We start from the raw sequence: 20033 nt of genomic DNA on the forward strand, positions 1-20033 counted from the left end.
ACTTTTTTAGTAAGAGGTTTGAAGTGCAAGTTCCACTTTTCCTTATATTTTTCGCTCCACTTTTGAGTTTCGGACATGAGTGAGGAGAGAGTAAGGAGTGGCTAAAAACATGGAAAAAAATAAACTCTATTTTGTGTGGTTATTTTTTCATTGTTTTTTTTAGCTTGTTTCTCACCCTTTCCTCTGTAAAACAAATTTCCCTTGGGGCATGTTTTTCAACCATGAAAAAATATTCCATGAAATATTAGTGGGACCCGTTGTGAGGGATGGGTGAAGAGGGAGTGAGTGTAGCAGGAAAAATTCCAAACATGCTCCTCTTGTTTCGCCCACGAATATTCCATGGAATAATATTTCTTTGTTACCAAACATGCATTTATGAAATTGGTTTCCAAGATAAAGTTCTCATTTTTGGAATCTCTCCAAAAGAAATCAAAGAGGTGTGATTTCACATTGTAAAAGCTCTCAATTAACGAGCAAGGGACTTGCTTTCCATCCTCCCTCTTCTCTCAACTCTTACAGGTACTCTCTCTCTACCTCTCTCTCTTCTCTCAACTTTCATATATTCGTAAGCTTTCTCTGCATATCTGTTTCAGTTTTAGGGGATTGTTTAAGTCAGATGATTTTTCATCTTTGTATAGTATCTTGTCTGCCAAAAACCCCATGTATTTGTTTGTTATTTTCTATGAACATTCATAAAATTGCTCACCCAACTGATTTATCAATATAACTTCCGTATAATTTTGGACCATAATTTTGCATTTTATCTGCATTTAAAACATTGCATCAATCATGGCAAGCCCTAGAAATCAAAATAGATTAGAGATTTAGAGACTAGATCTTCAGAGAGTAAGGGCTTCATACCAGATAGTTTATTGAATTCTTAATTTGAACAAATCCTTGAATTCAATTTATTGGGAAACTGTAAGCTCTCTGCTTCTGTCTTATGATGTTTTTTGTTGCTGTTGTTGATTTTATTAAGTACTAAATTTATATGTTTTTTTCTAACCTGACAAGTTTTTCTGTTTGTTAGGAGTACTCTTTTTTATTCATTTTAAGCTCCAAATATCATTTAATTAATGATTAGTTATTAGGGTTTGGCCTTCATGGTGTGATTGGAACTCTAAATGCAGAGACAGCGCAAAATAGAAAAACGAATTTCTGAATTTTTAATGGATAAGTGTATTTTGCATTATCTTGGGCTATGCAATCTGGTTTTAATGGATTTTTTTCTTCGATTTCATTGGTTGGTGCTTGACATAGCTTGCTATGAAACTAAAAGGGAAAAAAGATCTTTTAATTCTTTTAAGTTTAATTCGTTTGTGGGTTCTTTTATTAGAAATTTTATTTACATCAATTTGGTACTCAAATTAGGGGCTGTACTATTATCAGAATTGTTGATTTTATAGGTTTCATGTTTACCAGCTAATTGGTCTCTCCAAAGAAAAAATGCTTTCCTAAATTTCTAGAGGGAACTATCTGTACGAGTTTCAGTTAAGCCATTGGGGTGTTCCTTACTTGGTGTTGTACAGGTTGTGTGCTTGAATTAGCTCTCCGGAGAAGGGAAATAAGGAAAGATCATTTCAGAGTCAGATGTTTGCATTAGTTTGGAGCTTTGGGCTAAGAAATTATCTTTTATAGGATTTTTCATTTATAGAAATTTTGTGCTCGAGTTGGGGAAAGAGTTTTTGGAAATATCGACGGATGACTTCTTTCAAATTGGATGACGGGTTCAACGAGTTTTTGGTGGGTGGAAAGGGTAGTGGCGAGGTGGAATCCTCCACCAAGCATTGTTATGCTAAACTTTGATGGGTCCTCTTTGGGAAATCTGGGATTGATCGGGGTGTGTGGGGTGTATTATGTAATGACAAAGGGGAATGTTGTTAGACTATCCTCTAGCATGATTGGTTCTAAGGAACCAATGAAGCTGAGCCATGCACTCTTCTTGTCACAAGTAATCACAATTCTGACGAGTTTTTGCGAGTTGAGGGTGACTCAACGAATGCCATTGCAATGGCTATTGTAGTTTAGGACCATGGAGGCTAGCAGATATGGTTGACAAGAGTACTTAACTGCTTAGAGGGAAAGGCTTTACCTTTTTCACACATTTTTAGAGAGGCTTAGGAGCTAGCTGATTCATTAGCCAAAGATGGTTAACATTGAGACACTTTGTTTTTTTGGCCAACCTCTACTCCTCTGTAGTCCTTATTTCCTGAATGTATTTCTTTTTAGGCTGAGCCAAGTATTTAACATTGACTTTAGAGTTCAATCTCCAGGCTCACCTACAAAATGAAAATGGATCCTTCATGTTTACCTTTTCGATTGTCTGCTGTCCAAGTTTATGATTTGATTCAATTTGCCCTCTCAATTTGAAAACATTTCTTTTGGCTTGTCAATAATCAAAATGGCACCTTCAAGTGTTTTGTGTGGGGATCAAGCATTGTGCCTTTAGTGGCTGTAACATTGCAATATTTATGTCATGGTTAAATGCTAGCTTAACTACCAAACCAATAAATGACTGATTAATTCCTAAGTAGCATTCATATTCTTGTGGCCTTGCTTCTATCTGACTGTGGTAATTGTTCTTTGTATCGAGACTTTAGTTTATTTCTTGTTTTCATGTGGTATTGAGCAAAAAGAACCTGATTGGTGATTGTGTTTTGTAGTGTAATAAGTTTGAGTGGGAAATGCATCCTCCCTTAACTTTACACAGGCACCCAATGTGCGTCGAAGTATGTTAAGCTTCCTGCCTCTCATATTTGCTTTGCCATTTCTCTTTTTTTATGCTCATTATTTTTTTGCCTTAATTCTCCCTGCCGGCATATTGATGGCAACAATTCATCTGTTCAAACAGTACCTCTGATGTACAAATAAATCTATCAATTATTGAAATTAGTCTCCAATGCTTGTATCTTCTTGTTCTTTTGAATATGTTGAATCCTTAACCATATTTTTTACGACTGTCACTAATTACTAATGCTGTATTATATATAATGCTATGATTTGTGGACACAGATTCATGTGTTGAGTGTCGACATGGATACGAGGCGTCTGGCATGACAACCACTAAAAATCTAGAAATGGGGACACACCTATACACATACATAGGATAAAGCAACTATAAGTCTGAACAAATATGAGATGATCCATAAGATTGTGCATTAATTAATTAATTTATTAATTTTTCTTCTTAGACGCAAAATAAATCAAATAAGAGTGTGCAATAAGAAAGAGAGAACAATAGAATACAATCAATATAATATTGGAAGAAGAGTTTGTTTAGGGGGTTTAGGGGAGGAGGGATAACAACAAATAATGAAATAAGAGTTAATAATAAAAGAGTATGTAAACACAATATTCAATAAACACTTGACACGGTACAACAACGTACGTGATGAGACACACATTGAGTATGGCACTTATAGCAATACATTGACATGTGTAAAAAGGAGTGTCGATGTGTGTCTACACACATGTCAATGTCGACGTATGTTGACATTTGTTTCAATAGTAAATTCCAAGTGTCAACTAAATTATAGCTAAATTGTTTCTGATGGCTCCCGTCTCGCTAAAAACATTTTGCGGAATCTTTACTTTGAAGGAAAATGGTTAACATATTTCTCAAACAAGAAAAAGAAATGTCATGAATCTCATCCTTTATATAAGCTTATTTTCCAAGGGAAATAACTATCACATGTCAGTACAATAATGTTAATAAAGCACTGGTTGTCATGCTAGAGTGGCAGAGAGAGAGAGAGCTAGACAAAATTCGAAGACCTTAAAAGAAGAGTAGACACCTCAGGTGTATTAGTTTTTTATTTCTAATGGGCTTACAAACACCTTTAGCACCTTATTACTAGCATCTCTTAAAGGCCAAACTTGGGTCACCAATCGAGCTATTTTGAACATGAAGAAGTTGGAGTGTGCAGGATGGTGGAGCTTTACACATTGAAACTGATCCACATCTTAAAACAATTGAGTTCCCCTTCCCTTATAAATTATCTCATTTCGTGTCGGTTTCGGTGGAAATTTGAAACCACGGGTGGAGCTTTCCACATTGAAACAGGCTGTGGATAGACATCTTAAAACAATTGAGTTCCCCTTCCTGTATAAATTGTCAATTGGCAAACTTCTAAATCTTAATAAAATCTATGGCAGGACATAATAAATCTTCTAATACTGTATGGATGTCACGTTATGGATGTCGCATTTTTCATTTCCCTTTGCAATTTTATTACAATGTTCATTTTGATGTATCATTAAAAAAAAAATGCTCATTTCGATATCCTGCATAATGGGGATAACCACAAAAATTTCATTGCTTCTTGGAAGAAGGGACAATGACCAATAACCTAAGGACCTTGAACTCTAGAGGAAGATGGAAAACCCCTTACCCACCTGCAAGACGCCAATCTGCTCTCTCTTTCTATCAAGAAAAGAATAATAATCTCATTCTGAGCTATAGAATGATCTCATCGACAAAATGTCTAACCTCTCATTTCCAAATTAGTGTATCTAAACCTACATTTAGCATTTAGATTTCCAAACTATATAAAATCCTTTTACCTTCTTCATGAATTTTTTCTAAAGGATTCATTTAGCCGACCCCAACTAGTTTGGGACAAAGGCTTTGATCAGTTGAGTTGAGTTATTTCCAAACTATTTAAAAGACCAGAAACATGTTGGTCTCATTTATCTTTTGTCATGACTCATGAGTGAGGTTTGAACTTTGAAGCTTCAACCACTATTTGATCTCGTCATCACAAAGGTTTCTCTTCAATGGGCGGCACCACACCACTTTGCTCCCTCCTTTTGAACCATTTTACAACCCATGACCCTCTGTTTGGACCTAGTCTGCTCAAAGCAAGAAACCTTATAGTTGAGGGGGGTTGGCCACACCAGGCGTCATCTTAAAAGTGAACCTTTTATTTTGTCCAATGCTGAATCAATGGCCTGAGTATAAAATAAGAAGAATTCTTTGGGTTTGTAGAAGAAAAAAATAAAAAACTCATAAAATTAAAATTAATATGAATAATTAAAAATTAAAAAACTTTACTGAAAATTACAGTTTCTTTTTGTCTGGGACTCTGGTCAGAATTGTCCTCCAAATGCTTTCCTAATTCCTATCCTGAACATATTTTTATTGCAAACACTTTCCCTACTCTAGTGGTCACTCCTGTGCTCCACACCCTTTCTCCTAATTTTTTATCTAGGACTCCATCCTCTCCATACAATGATACTTTCCTTCCATGAACCTTGCCCAAAGCCCTCAGACGTCCTTCCAAAACCTCCAATACCATTTTGCTAACAAAACTCTATTAACCTCTCTCAACCAATCACCCTTATAAATCCCTATACCAAGAGTAACATTTTCTTATATGTTGTTCTAGACTTCTAGCATCTCAATCCCCTCCTTGCAATGATACTTTCCTTTTGAAACACTTCCCAAGTCTCTCTAGTCCCTTTGAAATCTCTAAAACCATTTTGCTAACAAAATCCTATTAACTTCTTTCAACCTTCTAACATATATATATATATATATATATATATATATATATATATATATATAGAGAGAGAGAGAGAGGTGTTTCTAAGCACGTGCTTAGGGAGCTCCCTACGCACAAGTGGCTTAAAAAGCCACCGATTGGTTCGTATGGCGGTTCCACCTCTGCGGGGTCCACAAAAAGCTACCAATCGGTGGCATTTTAAGCCACTTGTGCTTAGGGAGCTCCCTAAGCATGTGCTTAGAAACACTTTTCTCATATATATATATATATATATATATATATATGAGAGAACATTTCCTACACACTTGTGTAGGTAAGTTACCTACGCACTACCTTAAAATACAGTGGGGGCCCACATTGTTTGGGTGATCCAAACAATTCATTTGAATGGTCCTCACATAGATAGGGTGTCCACAAAAAATCAGATCCATAAGATCATCCTAACCATTCAAACTATGGAGGCAAAAAATGGACTAATTTGTGAAGGTTTATACACGTCCATTTTACCTCCACAAATCGTAGGGTTGGGATGATCCTATGGATCTAATTTTTTGTGGACACCCTATCTATGTGAGGACCATTCAAATGAATTGTTTGGATCACCCAAACAATGTGGGCCCCCACTGTATTTTAAGGTAGTGCTTAGGTAACTTACCTACACAAGTGTGTAGGAAATGTTTTCTCTCTATATATATATATATATATAAAGAGAGAGAGAGAGAGAGAGAGAGAGAGAGAGAGAGAGAGAGAGAGAGAGAATAGAGTTCCTGAGGTTAACCAGCTTATATGAGGTGGCGCTCACAAAACATAAGGCGCCGACTTTGTTTGGATGATCCAAACCATTCATTTGCAAGGCCCCATCATAGATAGGGTGTGTACCAAAAATCAGCTCCATTGGATCATCCTAACCCCTCCAAAAGTGGAGGCAAAATGGGCAGATTTGTGGACAAAAAGTGTCTATCCATTTTGCCCTCCACTTTTGGATGGGTTAGGATGATCCAATGGAGCTGATTTTTTGTACACACCCTATCTATGATGGGGCCTTTCAAATGAATGCTTTGGATCATCCTAACAATGAGGGCCCCTTATGTTTTGTGAGCGCCACCTCATATAAGCTATATGACGTTAACCTTAGGAACCCTTTTCTCATATATATATATATATATATGAGAAAACGGTTCCTACACATATGTGTTGAGAGTTTTCTACACACTAGCTTAAAATACAGTGGGGGCCCACATTGTTTGGGTGATCCAAGCCATCCATTTTAAAGGCCCTCACATAGATAGGGTGTCTACAAAAAATCAGATCCATAGGATCATCCCAACCCTACGATTTGTGGAGGTAAAATGGATGTCTTTAAACCTTTACAAATTAGTCCATTTTTTGCCTCCAAAGTTCGAATGGTTAGGATGATCCTATGGATCTGATTTTTTGTGGACATCCTATCTATGTGAGGGCCTTAAAAATGAATGGTTTGGATCACCCAAATAATGTGTGGCCCACATTGTTGAGGGGATCCAAAGCATTCATTTGGAAGGCCCTTTCATGGATAGGGTGTCCACCAAAAATCATATAAGCTATATGACGTTAACCTTAGGAACCCTTTTCTCATATATATATATATATATATATATATATATATATATATATATATATATAGAGAGAGAGAGAGAGAGAGAGAGAGAGAGAGAGAGAGAGGAAACTGTTGGTGAGCTTAAGCGCACCAAACTTATGGTGCGCTTAAGCTCCCCAATCACATGGGTCCCACATGTTCTGTGGTGATCCAAACCATTCATTTGCAAGGCCTTATCACCTGCCCCATTTTTGTCCTCCACAAATGGAGGGGTTAGGATGATCCTATGGAGCTGATTTTTGGTTTTGGTGAGCTTAAGCGCCCAATCACATTGGGGCCCACTTTGTTAGGATGATCCAAAGCATTCATTTGAAAGGCCCTTACATAAATGGGGTGTGTACCAAAAATCAGCTCCATTGGATCATCCTAACCCATCCATTTGTGGAGGTCAAAATGGACATACATTATTTGTCCACAAATCTGCCCATTTTTATCCTCCACAAATGGAGGGGTTAGGATGATCCTATGGAGCTGATTTTTGGTACACACCCTATCTATGATACGGCCTTGCAAATGAATGGTTTGGATCACCACAGAAAATGTGGGACCCATGTGATTGGGGCGCTTAAGCTCACCATAAGTTTAGTGAGCTTAAGCTCACCAATACTTTCCTCTATATATATATATATATATATATATATATATATATATATATATATATATATAGGGTTGCTGCTCACGTTAGCAGCTAAGCTTAGCTGCTAACGTTAGTATAAAACAAGGTCGGGCCCACATTGTTGAGGGGATCCAAAGCATTCATTTGGAAGGCCCTTTCATGGATAGGGTGTCCACCAAAAATCAGCTCCATTGGATCATCTTAGGGGGTCAATTTGTGGGGTGAAAAAATGGGCAGATTAGTGGACAAACAGTATCTATCCATTCACCCCCACAAACGGATGTCCTATGATGATCCAATGAAGCTGATTTTTGGTACACACCCCATCCATGATGGGGCCTTTCAAATGAATGCTTAGGATCACCCCAACAATGTGGCCCCACCCTTGTTTCATGCTAACATTAGCGCTCTCTCTCTCTCTCTCTCTCTCTCTATATATATATATATATATATATATATATATATATAGAGAGAGAGAGAGAGAGAGAGAGAGAGAGAGAGAGAGAGAGAGAGAGAGAGATGTTCCTTTGTTGGCTCTTCTAGACAAATGCACTCATAGGAATGGTGCTAAGTCCAATGTTCCTTCTAGTCTAGTTCGGTTTCAAGAGCCTCCCCCTCCCCGGTGCAAAAGCCATCCTGGATTTTTTGGATTCCATATGCCGATCCACTTTTCTACATTAATGGGCCTTACCCCTCTTTCTATATGCTGATTTAGCATCTCGAGACTCAGTAGATGGTACTTTCCTTCTAAAACCCTTCCCCAAATACCTTTCGAGTCATCCCAAACCTCCATTGCTATTTTCCTAAGAAAAACCTTATTAACCTTCAACCTTCTAATCCCTACACCCGTTCCCGGGATGGAAAACTCTCTCTCCCTCACCAAATAGAATTTGTGACCTTCCCTTCACACCTAAGAAAGTCCCTAATTCAACTCTAATTTCTCCCTATAAGTGTTAATGACGTCTCAAACGAAACATGAGTAGATCAGGGAATGCTAAACCAGTCACATTTATATGTGTGCAAAAATAGTCAAGAACAAGAATTACCTTCTCTAGGGTGCCAATCTTCTCTCATATACGTCAACTACTGGTTCACACAACAATTTCGTTAGTTTGTGAGGCAAAGAAGGAGCCCCAATAGGCCCTAGGAGAAGAGCCCCTCTTGCATTCCGTTAATCTTTTGAGACAGTAATCCGTGCAATAGCCATAGCAGAGCTCTCATTTGCTGCCTCAAACAGGCCTCAAAACAATAAAGGAAATGAAGGTAGCATACTTGAAGACTGAAATCGAATCCTATGTTGTGAGAATGAATCTCATTTTAATAATATTTTACATGGCCCCTTCTGTGCTGAAAAAATGGAACACATTAACTCTCATGGTCATTAAGGGTATAAAGTTTGTTGTGTAATGGACGAAGGAAGATGTAATAGAATTGCGTGTACATTTTACAATTTGTTTATTTTTGTAAACTTGAATCTCCTTGTTGGTCTATATAGTCTCATAATGCCCCTCCAAACTGCCAGAGCTGTGCTACTGTTTCTATCATCAGCCATCCACTGGTTCGGACCGGAGCCATACTTGCTTTCAATTACCCTTACCCATAGTTATTACCTTTCCTCCCTGAATCTCCACAACCATTTCCCAAGTACACCTTAACTTCCTTAAGCCCAATCCTCCTCCTTTAATTGGTCTGCATACATCATTCCAACGGACTAGATAAAATTTTCTCTTCTCCTCCGAATCCCCCCACAGGAAGTTTCTTTTCATTTGCTCAATCTGCTTGATCACCCCTATAGGACATCTGAGTATGGAGAAGTGGTACATTGGGATGTTGGCAACCACCACCTTGATAAGGTTATACTGCCCCCTATGGGGAGACTAAATTCTTTTCTCTACCCTCTGAATGACAGGGTCCCAAGCTTTCGGTTTCAGTCTTTCTTTGCAGAGGGGGGAGGCCCAAATACGGGAAGGGAATTCCTCAACCGAACAACCAAGAAGGTTTGCGAATCTGATTTTCTCCTCATTCTCCATATGAGTACCCATCAATTTTGATTTACGAAAATTTGATCTCTGCCCTGTCGCTACCTCTTTGGATCGAAGTATTGCTTTTAGTTTGAGCACCTTTTCCTTGTTAGCCTCACTGAAAATCAATTTGTCGTCGGTGAATTGCAGGTGGGACACTTCCACTCTCGGATTCCCTTATATGAAAACCTTCGATAACTACTACTTCTACCCTTGTCAATCATTATACTGAGAGTTTCTGAGTTCACCAGGAACAAGAACATGGAAAGAGGATAACCCTGCCTAAGCCCTCTAAAGGACTTGAAGAACCCTTTGGGTGAACCATTCAAAAGAATAGAGAACCAAGCCGATGAAACACTTCTCATCATCCATGCCCACCATCTGACTCCAAATCCCATATGTTCCAGGAGGTAATCCAGGCAGTTCCATTCCACTCCGTCATAAGCTTTTTCTATAACCGGCTTACAAACAACACCTTACCTCTAAGTCCTTGAGTAGAACTCAATTGCTTTATTTGCAACCAGGGCGCCATCCATCAAGGATTTGTTGCTTGTGAATAAAAGCTGACTGCGATGGAGAAATAACTTTGTAGAGAACCTTTTTCATTCTGTATCCATTACTTTTGCCACTATCTTGTAAACACTTCCTACGAAGCTTATCGGGCGTAAGGGTGGCCAGTCCTTCATCCTTAGGGATCAAGGCAATAAAGGTGGCCCCAATGCTCCTATCCAGACTAAGTCCTCGTAAAAGGCATTGAATGGATCCATGAAATTTGCCTTTATAATCTCCCAACAAAACTAAAAAAAAGGTTAGAATAAAACAATCTGGTCCTGGGGCTCGATGTCATACTCATTGAAAACACCACGTTCCTGACTATATAGTTGGTCATAAAGTCATAAAAATGACTATATGACCAAGGATGCTATGCTACTAAATGTCTAAATTTTGATTTGAAGTGTTAGAAGTGGCAGTCTTGGATCAATGACAAGAAACCCATTTTGTTTAATCATCCATCATCAGTTGAGCCTAATCATGGATGTGCTTTGCTACAAAATCACACTGATAATATGATCCTAGGTGCCCGATTCATGTAATTTAATTTACCTTAAGACTTTCAGTTTCTGTGGAAAGGCCACCCATCAGACGACTAAGATCAACCAATTGGTATGTTTTTTGCACAATGGGCCATCGACGGTAGTTACCACTGTAAGAAGACCTAGATCATCCAACCCTTGCTGATTAAATTTATAAAACTTACTGTGAACAATTTGAACTGATCCAGCACTCTTATAGTTATACCATCTGATTCATTTTCAACACATCTCTTTATAAATCAGCCAAGGATTATAAAACTTACTGTGAACAATTTGAATTGATCCAGCCCTCTTATAGTTGTACCATCTGATTCTATTTTCAACACATCTCTTTGTAAATCTTAACTATGTGATTGCTCTTTGGCATTTGCGTTTTGCAGATTATTGAACAGTTTCAGAAGTGTCACACAGACCATCCCATTGCCAAATTCTTTGGTGAATGTACAGATCTCAAGATAAAGCTCGACCGCTGTTTTCGGGAAGAAGTGAGTTCTTATTTTCCATTTTTGCGTATGTTCTTATTTTCGGGAAGAAATGATATCTTCAGTCCCTTGTATGTCTTTCTTCACTTTCTTAAACAGTTTTTTTGATTGGCTATCAATAGCTATTTTTAGGTACTTTCAAAAGAAAAAAATCAGTAGCTTTTTAGAATTTATTAGTCTTTTACGGCTAATTAGAGAAGTGGATATTGAAGAGAGAAGCGTCTATTAAAATGAGGGATTGCAGATATCGTTTCCCTTTTTCATTTTTTTGAAAGGTATGATTCTCTTTTCGGAATTCTCCAAGTTATAAGTTATTCTCCAAGTTGTAAGTTCCATTTCTTCCGCAGAAAGCTTTGAAGCGAAAGGCAAACTTTGAAGAAAGCAAGAAGTTGAAGGAAAGACTACAGGCACACAGAAAGGAACTTGCAGAGAAAAACCCACAATAATGTCCCAAAATCACAAAAATTGTAACATGTAGCTTGATGCTTGAAATCTCATGATTCTTTAAACTATCACTACTCTGTTCAGAAATTTCTGTTGGACGAAATAACACCAGGATTATATAGTACAACTAAACTCATTTGTTATACCAAACTTCATTGGTTTTGCAATGTAATAAAGTTTAGTATCTGAGTGGTGAAGGTTCTGTCTATTTCTTCATTAGATTTTCTATTGTTTTTCTTCTTTTAGCATTTGAAGCAGTTCTTCGTACTTAGGATCTCTATCTAATTCTTCATTAGAGTTTTCTATTGTTTTTTCTTCTTTTAGCATTTCTCATGACTCCTTAAACAGCTCTTCTACCTAATTGTTGTTGTAATCCTACCATTGCTCCTTTATATAATTCAACAATGTTTTTTTTTAAAGAAGAGAAAATGCAAGAAACGGAATAAGCCAGAGGGAGATATATCCAAATTCTCATATTTTGATGAAGAAATAATACAGGATTACAATGGGATTAACTAAAAACTCACCAATCATAACACTTTTTCTTTTCTCTCAACTAAGACCTCGCACTTCTCACCAGAGAAATAACACAGAGAAAGCCAATGATACTTTTGCTGCTAATATTTTTCATTAGGCCCCGTAAAATGGGTGTTAAATAAATTTCACGCCCATTATTGTACACCCATTTCCATTTAAAAATGGTTGTAAAATTTGTTTTACTACCCATTTTCTACTTAAAGTTGAAATAAAATTTATTTTACGCCATTTTTAGTACGCAAAAATAAATAAAAGAAGGTTAAATGTATCATTAATTCATCAAATTGCAGATTTACTTGACAGGGTTTGACATTGTTTTATATTTCTCTCAAGCCATATTAAACATAGGTATACAAAGAAAAGAAGGTTAAACATATCAACAATTCAACACATAGAGATAATTAAGTGTAGTTATCTCATTTGAATATGGAGACAATTTAACATAAATCTAGGAATTAAATTTAGCAGCTAAGTATGACAGGGGCCCTATCAGTGGAGCATTTATGTACGTGGCGGGCTCTGTTTGGGCGTAGTTGTTCCGATCATCCGAGAAGGCGTCATTTTCATCGGGTCCGCCAACCACAGCTCCAATCAAGATATTAGGGTTTGGGTTTGCACTGTTTAGTGATTCGAAATCATCGCAGCCAATGGATTGAGGCTTTATATTTAGGCTCGGCAAAGACGAGCCTCTGTGGTGGATTCGTTGCGGAAACCTATCCCCGAAACCCACCATGTATGACATCCCCTGAGGATTTTCTCCCAGAATGTAATCTATCTGAAGATGGTAATTAACCAAAAAAGAAGAAGAGATTAGATACTATATGATGAAGTATAAAAGATTAAATAATTCCAACTAACAGCTTATGCTTTTGGAGTAATTGGTAGTTTCACATGATATCAGAGTCGTGAAGACCTGCTTTCAAGACCTAATAACTCCTTGATGTTAAATATCCACTTGTACAACAAACCAGAAAGAGGGGCCACATATGCCAGGTGTACAGGTATAAAGGATTAATTAACACCAACTCTAACAGCTTAAGCTTTTGGAGTAATTGGTTCTTTCAATGTATAACGCCCAATTTACAGAATGCAATGCATGAATTACAATCACAAAGATCAATAGTTGGATTACTAAAAATTGTGTTACAAATTTGCTAAACTACAACTACTAATTGGTTTTTAAATTTGCACCCATTTTCTTTTGAGGTTGTCTAAGCAGATTTATTGTACACAAGTAGTATAATAATACCTGTTTCTTGGCTTGTTCTCTTAGGAGAGCTGAACTGACAATCATGCTCCCACAATTGAAAGTTCTCTCAGAAGCCTTTAAGTATCTTCCATAAGTCGACAAGAGAAATGTTGTGGAGGTAACATACTGTAAGTTGCTCCCATTCATCTTGTACATGAGTCCCTCTGGTGTGTACTTTACTGTCAAGGATGGCGAGTTCGGCAAAATGTTACATATGAACCTCTCCGCTTGTTCCCGGAATGCAGCGAGAGCGTCGCCATTTCTGACATACGAGTCCTACGAAATTGAATACACAACTATGAATATTACCCAACTTTGTTGTAAGCATGGTTTTAAATTTCGGTTTCGGTTTTTGAAATTTCAGCCGAAATCCAGAATAAAAATTAATATTTTATTTATTTTGAAAGTTGGGCCGAAATTACCCAAATTTTGGCTTAAAATTCGGGATTATCATATTTTCTTTTTAAAATCAAATTTTCAAATTTTCGGTGAAAATTTCAGAAATTGCCGAAATTTCATAACTAGCGAAATTTGCATTTTGGCCAAATTTCGGTTTCGGAGGATGATATTTAAAACCACGGTTTTAAGAAAATGCACTCGAATTTGAAAGAGTCGGAAAAAATGGTTCGATCCTCTTATTTCTCGAACAGAGATCCGTGAATCGGTTGTTCGAGCTTTTCCTGAGAATATAACATGGGTCACTAGGAACGAGTACTAGGACATTGGCTTGAGGTATTTTCTCTATCCTTTCTTACCGTGCCATTGGTAGTAAGGTAATAAGGTTGCTGTGTATTCAAAATCATTTCCCTCTATACCCTTTTTGGACTGTAGAAATTTTTTGGAAAAGTTTTGAAAGGAAAAATATTTCTAAAATATCTTACTTTTTTTTACCCAACCTCCATTTCTTCCGATGTAAAATGGGTCTAAAACAAATTTCTAAAGATGTAAATTGTGAAGAATTTTATGTTAAATTAGTAAAATCAAGTAAATTTCTAAATCTTAAAATAATACAGTATAATTAATATAGCAAAAAAAATGAAATTTACCCGAGAAAGGAGCACTCTAGCACCGGGAAGCTTACTATCCCAGCTAAAAGTATCACAGTCATCATTGAGTCCAAGCGAGCGGGCATAATCAAGATAAGACGCCTTGTGGGTGGCCTTGTAAAGCCATGCAGCTCCCCATAATAATTCATCCTGAATTTTCAATCAAAAATTAGTGACTATAGTTTAATTTATGTCAAGTAATTTTTAATTAATTTGTTGAAAATATTGGACATATAAAAGAAGGGATTTGCTAGGCAATTTTGCGGAAAGTGATAACACGGCTCACTTTTGCATGGGAGAAAAGCCACGTCAGATGAATAAATGAATATTCCTAGCAAATCCCTAACAATTAATAAGAAACATGTCAAATAAGAGGAGTGCCATTATAAAAACTGGAAGTAACAAATATTCCTTTGTTTTCTTTTACTCTGTTTAAATTAAAGAACAATAAGAAATCAATATTTTTTAATTAGTGTAAACAGTTAAAATGTATAAAAAAATAACAACAAAATGTTTTTTTTCCAGGTAAATGCATGCTTACTTGATAGCCCGAATATGAACAATAAAAGGGACAGACGACGGACGAGAGGGAGTCACTATAATTCCCCCTATATTTATCGGCGAAATCAAATGCCTTCTCGGCCGTTGCCAAGAGCTTTTTAGAGTACCCGGCGTCAATATTTTTGAACACTACAGAGGCGGCGGCGAGTGCAGCAGCAGTCTCGGCTGCAACATCAGAGCCAGGGTTCAATGGGGTGACCTTGAAGAGCGGCCGTGGGGTGTCCATGTCCTCGGCCCGCTCCCAGCACTTGTGGTCCGAGTTTGGATCGCCCACCTAAATTTTGCCATACAATGTAAATAATAAGTGTAGTGTATAGTAGGAATAAAAAATATAATAAAGCAAAAGGTTTAGGGGGTGTTTGAAACATATTATGGAAAATTTCCATAGGTTTATGTTGAACTATAAATGATTAAATAACACCATCTCCAACAGCTTAAGCTGTTGGAGTAACTGGTTGTTTGATATTAAAAATTCACGTGTATGACCAACCCAAAAGAGGCTCCACATGTTCTACGTGTACGGCCGACACAAAAAAGAGGAGACACGAATGAAAGGGAGTGTTTGAGTATAAATGATTAAATAACACCATCTTTAACAGCTTAACTTCTGGGAGAAATTATATGGTGCCTACCGTGATGTCCCGTGTTGGTGGTATAACAAAGTACCACTCTTGATATTTGATCCAAACAGCAGCCTCTTAAAAAGTGAGCTGCTGTTGGATCTAATATCAAGGGCAGTACCGCCCACACAGGACTTCAAGGTTATAAAAACTCAACTTATGGAGTAACTGGTTGTTTCACAGTTTAGAGCACTGTTTCAGACAACAAATCTGTCTTCATATTGTTTCCCTACCCCTGTTGGGATTGCAAGAAAAGTATTTTTTGACAGAAAATTTTGTCTTTCCATGATTTAAAGGGGAAATTGTATGATTATGGTCAATTTAGAGACATATTATTATAAATTAATGGTCCCTCTAAGTGATAACAGAATAGGTTTGTTCAAGTCTTACAGGGTATAAAAAATGTAGGAAAATTTTCCTCTCCAAACTTTTCCTGAAAATTCCTGCAATCCAATTGAATAGTATGAAGTGATATTTTCACCCCTGACTGCATTTCCACCCCATATTATTCGCCTTTTCATAAAAATGAAAAGCATTTCAAGAAAAATAAGAACAAAAGAGTAGAACTATCATTTTCCTGAAGGCCTTGTTTGGATTGCAATAATTTTAAGGAAATTTTTGGAAAAGAAATTTTCTTTTCCAAATTTTCCAGCTTTTCCAATGTTCTATTAACTACTGCAGTTCAAGTTCTATTTAGAGGGACTTTCATTTTATACGGATTTCGCTCTAAATAAGCCATAACCATATCATCTCTCTAAATTATGGAAAAATTAATTTCCTGGGAAACATTTTTTTAGGCAGAAATATTTTCCTTGCAAGTGCCTAAATAAAAAGAATAAAAGGGAAATGATATCAGCACAGCTATGTTTTAATAATTGCACAAATTCAGGTTGTCTTTTCTTTTTTAATCGGCTTGTGAGAGCTTTTTGGGAACTGTAATGACTTTTGTCAGTTCATTAAATAATAAAAGGGAAATGATTTTAGCACTCCAATGTTTTTATATGCAGTGAAAGCTTCTTCTCTTCTAGTGTTTAAAGGGCTGTCGAAAGGTTATTTACAGTTCCCAAAAAGCTCTAATAAGGCCGATTAAAAACAAAACGATACCCTACTTTCGAGACATATAAAAACTTTGGAGTGCTAAAATCGTTTCCCATAATAAAAGACAAGAGTTAGTGCAATTATTAAAACATGGTTGTTTGTACGTAATTGTTTGGAATTCAAACCTGCACATAGAGAGCGTCGGGGAGCTTGCTAGAGGCTTTGAGGAGATAGTCAGTGCCCCAACGGAGTGCGCCTCGAGCATGATCAAGCTCACCGGGCATGTGTTTTCCAAACTCCAACATGCTCCATGCGAGCATGGTGGTTGTGAAGGCCATTGGCAGCCCAAACTTAACATTGTCCCCTGCATCATAGTAGCCCCCGCACAAATCAACCTACAAAATGCCAATAATACGTGTTAACTTACCAACATCTCCAATAGCTTAAGCTGTTGGAAAAAGGCAGTATTTAATCTTTTATACTTTAACACTCCCCCTCATGTGTGGCCCCTCTTTCTTTGGGTTGGCCTACACGTGGCATATGTGGCCCCACTTTTGGATTTAGCCATTACATGTGGATTTTGCTATCAAGGAGGTTTGAACCCAAGCATTTGCTTTGATACCATGTTAATTAACTTACCAACTTCTCCAATAGCGTAAGCTGTTGGAGAAAGGCAGTATTTAATCTTTTATACTTTAACAATACGTATAAGTAGATGCTCTTACGTGCACATCTTGTGTCAACCATAGTTAGCAAAACCCTTTTCTAAACTGATTTATTTACTTTTTTGGGAAAAAATGCATTTTAATGATTGCCGTTTAATAGTCCGTTTGAAACTTTTACAGTAAAAATTCTGTTTTTTTCTTTTCTTTTTTCTTTCTTTTCCTAAGGAAAGCATTTTAAGGCATTTTTTTTTTTGTGCTCCCGTTATTTTATTACATTTTTTTTGTACGAATACCATTGTGAAACTACCAGTTTACTCCAAAAGCTTAAGCTGTTGGAGAAAGAGACATTTGCTCTCATACCATGTGAAACTCCAGTTTACTCAAAAAGCTTATGCTGTTGGAGAAGGCAATATTTAATCTTTTATAGTTTAACAACCATATAATTTTTCCCGTCCCTTTTTTGTCGAATCAAACTATGGTGTCAACTCATTCGTGCCCATCAATGTTTAGAATTTTAATACAAAATTGCCCTCCAATGGGACATTTCGGTACACTAAAAATTATGTGTATTATTTTATGAATGCTAAACTAATGGGTGCCCTTTCAAAAACCCAAGCCCAAGGGCACCCCATCGGATCCAGGTTGCCCAATGAAAATTATAATTCCATTAATTCTACATTTTTTAGTGCCATTATAAATGCGGTTTGCTAGAAAATTATCATTCCTTTTACATTTTTTAGTGCCATTATAAATGCGGTTTGCTAGAAAATTATCGTTCCCTTAATTTTACATTTTTTTAGTGCCATTATAAATGCGGTTTGGTGATGTGGATCCAATAGGGTACCCGTACGGTTGGGTTTTGCAAGGGCACCCTTCAGTTTATCAATCCTCTAGTTTTATTATCCGTAAGTAATTTTGATGCGAGAATGGTGATACTAATTTTAGGGCAAATGATATTTCAACCCCAGTTTGCTTCTTGTTTACCAAAAGTGGCTGCATTTCCCCACTTTTATGGCTTTTAAGGGCTGTTTTGAACTAGCGAAAAAATTCCATTGAAAAAGAAATTCCAAGGTCCAGCAGGAATGGAATTTTCCTATTAAACAGGAAAAACTTTGATTTAAAAAAAAACAATTCCATGAAAAATAAGTTAGACAAAAAAAACTGGAGACTCGGGAAGAAGCGGTCGAGTACTCGGTTGATGCAGTCAAAACTCAGGAGAGTCAAAGTAGTTTTGATTGACCTACACGGCCAATGTAAAGGGAGTCGATTAGGAGTCGTCCACGATGATGCAAGGGAGTTTTGAAACTATGGTTTAGAGGTTCCAGTTATGGATAAAATGATACATGCCATACATACGTGCATACATACATATATATACATCAATAAAATTATATGCACTCATACATTTACATATAGTGTTGGGTTTTCAACACGCCAACACACATGGATAAACTACATGCATAATTAATCACAAATTAAGTAGACCCTCTCAGGCCCGATAGTAATTAAGGATTCTAATAAAGCGGAAGTGAGTTTTTAAATCTTCTTCCCTCCCGACATGTTTTTTGTATTTGTTTCTGTTGCCTTTTCTTATTGTCTTCTTAGGCCTCAGGACCGCCTTTGTCGTGGCCGCTTATATCAATAAAATTCACTATTTCAAAAATAGAAAAAGAAAAATGCAAACATGACATAATGTAGCTCTAATTAAACTTCCTAAAACACTTCAACTTATTATTTTCATATGAGAAAAATGGTAACACAAGACCTACATTCTCAGCGGCACCGTCGGTGAGCCCCGAGTCGGACCTCCATGATATGGTCTGTTTTTCAGGAAGCTTCCCTGATCGTTGGCCCTCGAAGAAGATGATGGATTTTACGAGTGCATCGCGATAATTAGGGTGGCCGGAGACACTAATTATGGCGAAAGAGAAGATGAGGATTCCGAGAGCTGCAATCCTTGCCGGCGTCATTTTTTTGCCAGAAATCTGTACTTAGGCTGGTTTTCTTATAACAAGAGTTATAAAAAAGAAAGGAGGTGAAGGTATGTAGTGATTGTTTGTATTTGAAGCTTAAAGGTGGCAGAAACTAGAAACAACTAACAACGTAAAAGCAGGAGAGAAGTGCCTAATTAGGGTGTTTGTTAGAGAGAGAGGGTTGGTTAGGCATGGTTACATATGTAATGAAACTCTTGGCTCACAAAATGGAGGAACTTGATGTTACACGTGGAAGAAAATTGTTGGTAGGTCAGTTCCGTGGTTGAGTTTTGTTAATGTTGATCTTATGGGTTGTCAATGGACCTAGACGGTCCATGGACCTATATGGTCCGATGGTTCTAAATGATCCAAAAAGGGCCTAAATATCTCTCAAGTAAGATATATGGGATAGGGGGTGTCAGTGAGTTGGTCTCAAATCGCAGATTTGACCCAAATATGAGTAGCTTGAATATGAATCCGATTTTATTACAAGATAAACTGTAGGATCTGATTAGCATGAGGATCCGATTAATCCAGACCGTTAACA

General features: G+C 37.1%; 2 protein-coding genes across 2 annotated transcripts; one reads left to right on the forward strand and one right to left on the reverse strand.

The window, feature by feature from the left end:
* The first annotated feature begins 388 nt into the window (after positions 1-388).
* Positions 389-12016, forward strand: LOC143864884 (Cytochrome c oxidase biogenesis protein Cmc1-like protein). Its single transcript, XM_077375754.1, has 4 exons — positions 389-519; positions 2664-2729; positions 11252-11356; positions 11701-12016. Exons 2-4 carry the CDS (start codon positions 2685-2687, stop codon positions 11797-11799), a joined length of 249 nt encoding a protein of 82 aa, XP_077231869.1. The 5' UTR covers positions 389-519; positions 2664-2684; the 3' UTR covers positions 11800-12016.
* Positions 12017-12583: 567 nt separating this feature from the next.
* Positions 12584-19619, reverse strand: LOC143864758 (endoglucanase 3-like). Its single transcript, XM_077375562.1, has 6 exons — positions 19283-19619; positions 17034-17243; positions 15171-15464; positions 14630-14779; positions 13584-13859; positions 12584-13109 (listed from the first exon to the last, which is right to left on the reverse strand). Exons 1-6 carry the CDS (start codon positions 19481-19483, stop codon positions 12783-12785), a joined length of 1458 nt encoding a protein of 485 aa, XP_077231677.1. The 5' UTR covers positions 19484-19619; the 3' UTR covers positions 12584-12782.
* Between the last annotated feature and the right edge of the window lie 414 nt (positions 19620-20033).

Source organism: Tasmannia lanceolata, unplaced genomic scaffold (genome assembly GCF_043159265.1).
Source record: "Tasmannia lanceolata isolate RefF3 unplaced genomic scaffold, GAP_Taslan_0.1 ptg000054l, whole genome shotgun sequence".
In the NCBI taxonomy this organism is placed as follows: domain Eukaryota; kingdom Viridiplantae; phylum Streptophyta; class Magnoliopsida; order Canellales; family Winteraceae; genus Tasmannia; species Tasmannia lanceolata.